The sequence below is a fragment of the Limulus polyphemus genome, unplaced genomic scaffold (genome assembly GCF_000517525.1).
Source record: "Limulus polyphemus unplaced genomic scaffold, Limulus_polyphemus-2.1.2 Scaffold8360, whole genome shotgun sequence".
Taxonomy (NCBI): domain Eukaryota; kingdom Metazoa; phylum Arthropoda; class Merostomata; order Xiphosura; family Limulidae; genus Limulus; species Limulus polyphemus.
The window spans coordinates 26,590-31,794 of record NW_013673970.1 but is presented as its reverse complement, the minus strand read 5'-3'; the positions used below and the strand labels follow the sequence as shown (position 1 = coordinate 31,794).

Sequence of the window (5,205 nt, the reverse complement as noted above, 5' to 3'; positions counted from 1 at the left end):
GGCCAGAAGAGAGCTAAGAGAATCAGTGTAAATAGTACAATTACTGTACTGCATAGCTTCTACATGATCCAGGGCAAAAGAAATAGCATACAACTCGGCAGTAAACACAGAAACTGTAGAGGGGATCCTACGAGCAACTACCGAGCCACAGCAAACCATGGCAGAACCTACAGAGTCATCCGATTTCGAACCATCCGTGTAAATGGGAAGAGCAGAATGACTCAAAGATGTTCAGCAAAAAGAAGACGGTACTTCCAATCGGGAGTATCCGCCTTCCCCAGATGACTCAAGGAAAGGTGACAGGATGGGATGGTAATAAGCCATGGTGGAATGGGCTGATCATTGAGGACAGCAATGTCATCCAATGCCAGACTCAATTCAGCTATTAATGTGGGGGATACGAAGGCCAAACGGAGGAATAGCAGACCGTCTGTTCTGAAAGAGCATTGCCCACTGAAGAAGAAAAACACAATCCCAGGTGGGATGCCGTGGTAAGGATCGAAGCTTAGTAGCATATTGTAAAGAAAGTTGCAAACAACGGAGGTAAAGAGAAGGTACAAACTCTGGACTGGAGAAGTGCGAAAAGCACCGGTGCAGAGCCAAAGCCCCAGATGGCGAATGGGGTCCAGCATCTTCAGGGCCGAGGTCCTGGCAGAACCATAGACCAAAGACCCATAGTCCAGTTTGGATCGAATCAGAGCATGATAGATCCTGCGCATAGAACATCGATCCACTTCCCAAGAGCTGGAAGAGAGGACATTGAGGATGTTCAGAGCCCGTGCAAACTTGACACGTAGCTGCTTGATGTGTGGAATGAAGCTAAGCTTACGGTCAAAGATAAGCCCCAAGAACTTTGCCTCAGGGACCACTTGAATAACTACATAGCCGAGACGGAGCTCGGGATCAGGGTGGAGACCCCGTTGGCGGCAAAAATGCATGCAAACGGTTTTGGAAAAAGAGAATTTAAAACCATTTGCAGTGGTCCATGTCCACGACCGATTGAGGGCAGTCTGCAGCTGCCGCTCAATAAACCTCATGTTCGACGACTGACACGAGATGTTGAAGTCGTCGACATAGAGCCCATTTGCAACAGTCGGAGAAAGATTTGTAGTGATAGCATTAATTTTAACACTATAAAGTGTGACACTCAAGACACAGCCCTGAGGGACTCCAAGTTCCTGTGGGAAGGAACGGGAAAGAATGGAACCCACACGGACTTGGAATCACCTGTTCAGTAAAAAATTGCAGATAAAAATGGGTAAATGGGTAAGCAACCCATAGGAGTGCAGGTACTGCAAAATTCCGTACCTCCACGTAGTGTCATAAGCCTTCTCGAGATCAAAGAACACAGAAACAAGGTGTTCTCTCTTGAGAAAGGCTTTCCTGATCAACGTTTCAAGTCGAATCAGATAGCCCATGGTGGAGCGCTGTCGACGGAACCCACACTGGGTGGGCGAGAGGAACATGTTTGGTTCCTGGAATTAACCATCCTCTCTAGAACCTTACAAAGACAACTAGTCAAAGCAATGGGATGATAATTAGAAGGAATCTTGGATCCTTCCCAGGTTTAGAGAATACTCGATTTGCTCCCCCTGCACTTTTCACTCGCTTTTCTTGGATGGTCAACAGTAGGAGAGGTTGGCCATGGTTGATACCACCCAACCCGAGTGCCATGGTGGAAGCTGGATCAGGCTGACTGGCCATCTTTCACCTCTCTCTCTCTGAACTTGATCATGCCTTCATCTGTCTGCCATCAATAGACGATTGTGTGGTTGGTGGCAGTGACTGACTGTATTGTCCAGGCAGCTGTTCATTCTATTTCTAAGACCTCGACACGTTTTCCATGGTATCCTCGTCCATGGTGGAGTCCTGCCTGCCAGGGGGCACGGAAGGCTCAAAAACGGGCCTGGGATACCTTCCAATGGTATCCTACTCTTTCTAACCACATTTTTTATCAGCAGGCCCGTGCCCATGCTTGGCAGGTTTGACGTCAAAGCCAAAAGGAGTCTTGGATAAAGTTCACTACTAGCATCTCTTCTACCACCAGTTCCAAAACTGTATGGGACAAGATTCGGAAAGTCACTGGGAGGTATGCTTCCCATCCCCTTTCCATCCTGCTCTCCAATGGTCAGAAAGCTGCTGATGTCCAGAGCATTGCTGATGCTCTCGGCCAAAGCTTTTCTCGTGTTTCTAGCACTTCTGTTTCTTCCCCTGCCTTCTTAGCCATAAAGTCTCGGGCAGAGTGATCATCTCTTTCCTTTCAGGCTGATCGTCTCTATGATTATAATCGCCCCTTTACGGTGGTGGAACTCAAACTTGCTTTTCATCGGTCAGACCTGATGATGGTCATTATGAGATGTTGCGCCATCTCTCTCCTGCCTCTCTTGCTATTCTTCTGGTTATTTTTAACCAGATCTGGCAGGAGCATATTTTTCCAGATGCTTGGCGCCAGGCTATTGTCCTCCCTTTCAATGGCAGTAAAAGACTGACTAGGTGCATGAAAATAAGTATATGTTCCAGTATTGAAGAGAGAAAGGTTGTGATCCGAGAGCATATGCTCTATGGAACGACCCCTCCCATCAATATCAGCACCACCCCAGAGGGGGTTGTGTCCATTAAAGTCTCCCAGAAGTAAAAAGGGAGATGGCAACTGGTTAACGAGAGCATCAAGGTCCGATTGATCATAAGTCTCCCCAGGAGACAGGTAGAGAGAACAAACAGTGATGGTACAAGGAAACACAGCTGGCCACGGCCTCCAAGGGTGTATTGAAGGACACAGATAAGGAGGGCACATGCACAACAGTAAGATATATACAACTAAGTGTCTGAACAACAGTACCATCAGTTTCAAACTGCTTTCACAACAGTTTAAGATATACGAAGCCAATTCAAACAACCTGCTGTGACTGACTGGCTTCCATTGGTTTGATAATTTTGTGCATTAAAGAACATTCCAAATGTCTTCTCCAAAGTCCAGCCATGGTTCATAAAAACAATTTAACACATTTTATACTCTCCAATTCAAAACAACATTTGGTGATCAGTATACATTATACATATATAACCCAAGATAAATAATAAATAATTTCCATTAATAACAATGAACGGAGGAGTTAAGTATTTTTTAAACTGTAGTTTGACCTTTTCACAGCTAAAAACTTATAAAATTAAAAATTATCCTTTAACTCTTTTGTGCTGTATATTTAACAAACTAAGTTTGTTCAACTTGGAATGTATTTCTATTGTAACTTGTTTATGTAAGAATGGCATCTTAGTCAATCATAATAGTTCACCAATATATCTTATACGAGATGAAAAAATTGACTTAAAACATCATTTAATGTAAAAGTTATTGCAATGAAGTCTGACAGATGAGACTTTAAACCGTGTTGTTGACTGGGTTCTTGGGACAGCAAATACGAACTATAAAGTGCATGCTTATGTTAGATGGTTAAAACAAAAAAATTATACGATCTTCATTTACTATTATTAAAGCTACTAACCTTCCATCTTGAATATTCTGATAAATCTTTTTAGCTGTTTCGAGGAAAGCTTCTTCCACATTTTCCCCACTATACAATAAATATAAATCCTCAAATTTCAGTGGTTTACAAGGGACAAGATATCAAACTCCACAAAAATAAAAAATATATTTTAAATATCTTTTTTAAATCTTGCACGTTTATGAATGGACTAATGACATCAATAAACCAATCAGCCTGTTCAATTGTTATCATAAAACTATCCATAAAACATGAACAGTTGCAAAACAAAGAAATATTCAATATTAGAGCTATCTTTGAAACTAACAGACAATGTCTACAACAACAATAAAAAAAATTACTTCATATTTAACCGTTAAGTACTTGAATAATCTTTATATGCCCTTAATTTCCCTTACTAGTTCAAGACACTACAAAAAAAAAAGGAAAAAAATATCTTGAAAAATACTTTAATCTTCCATTTCTTAATTTACAAGTGATAATTTTTTTTTTCTTTACAGAATTAAAAGATTGAGAGCCATTAATATTTGTCTGGGGTCCATATCAATCTCACATGGATATTTAAGGGTTAAATGTTTTCAAGTAATTATGGAGAATATGCCAAATATAACACTTTAGCCTCAAAAAAAAGAAGTTGATATTTCTGTATTACAAAAATTTTAAACATCTGTCAGAAACAATAACATTCAAAGTTGTTTTCACTAAAAATCTGAAAAACATTTATAAAAATAAGAAGAAAATTATGGTACTATTTTAAGTTCACACCAACCCTAACAGGGTCTGTCTCACAACATGACTGAAAGGTTCACACTCAGGAAAAGTAAAGGCATGACTTACGTCTTTGCACTAGCTTCAACAAACATCAGGCCTAAGGAAAAGAAAATTTAACACAAAAGATCATTAATCAACATGTATGAATTCAACTTTGCTTATTTCAGTTTGTAATTTCAATACACAATTACTACTCGCTACATGCTTGACGAAGAGCGTCGTATTATAGGACGTTATCCAGAAAAACAGTTTTTTTATTACAACCCCACAAAACTTCAATAACTAACCAGATCAAGGGATAATTTACAAAAACGAGTTTTTTTCACAAGATCTTTAGATAAAAGATACGATTACCTAAATATTAAGCAATGTTACATTACGTTAGTGACAGACACTTTGAAAAACCTGCCAATGAATTGTCTATTACTGAATTATTACCAAAAACTTAAGATAAACTAGAAATAAAGTATAGTTTTACAATAACGGAACAAGGTTCGACACCTAACATACTTTACACGGTATTGTGTGTTTACCTACTGTGAGAGAAGTTGTACGCTTTACAAATAAGTATACCACACGATACAAGAGATTCGGGTATTCTATTTATACACTAATAGATTCAACACTGTCTAGAAGGACTAAGCCTAACATTAGCATCTTACACTAAACTCTGGATAACTTTCTTGTGACAACAGGAATTATTCTAGAAGACTAATATTATCCTTTACCGTCATTTTAAAATATTTTCTGAATATCAAATTAAATCCAGATCAAATGAAATTAGTTTACAAATAAAGACAGTATCAAAATTAATATTTCATTGAATCTATTAACTTGTATAAAGAAATATTGTAAATAAATCCAGATCGTGTGTGTGTGTGTGTGTGTGTGTGTGTGTGTGTGTGTGTGTGTGTGTGTGTGTGTGTGTGTG

At 39.3% G+C, this 5,205-nt stretch overlaps 1 protein-coding gene across 1 annotated transcript in view; it reads right to left on the bottom strand.

The window, feature by feature from the left end:
• Window positions 1-3,436: 3,436 nt before the first annotated feature.
• LOC106475290 (ras-related protein Rab-14-like) overlaps window positions 3,437-5,205 on the bottom strand; it is a 10,285-nt gene continuing 8,516 nt past the window's right edge. The window contains exons 5-6 of the mRNA XM_013935983.2: window positions 4,341-4,371; window positions 3,437-3,572 (exon numbers count right to left, since the gene is read on the bottom strand). Coding sequence (XP_013791437.2) covers window positions 3,452-3,572; window positions 4,341-4,371 — 152 coding nt within the window. The 3' untranslated portion in view covers window positions 3,437-3,451. The remainder of the gene's footprint in view (window positions 3,573-4,340; window positions 4,372-5,205) is intronic.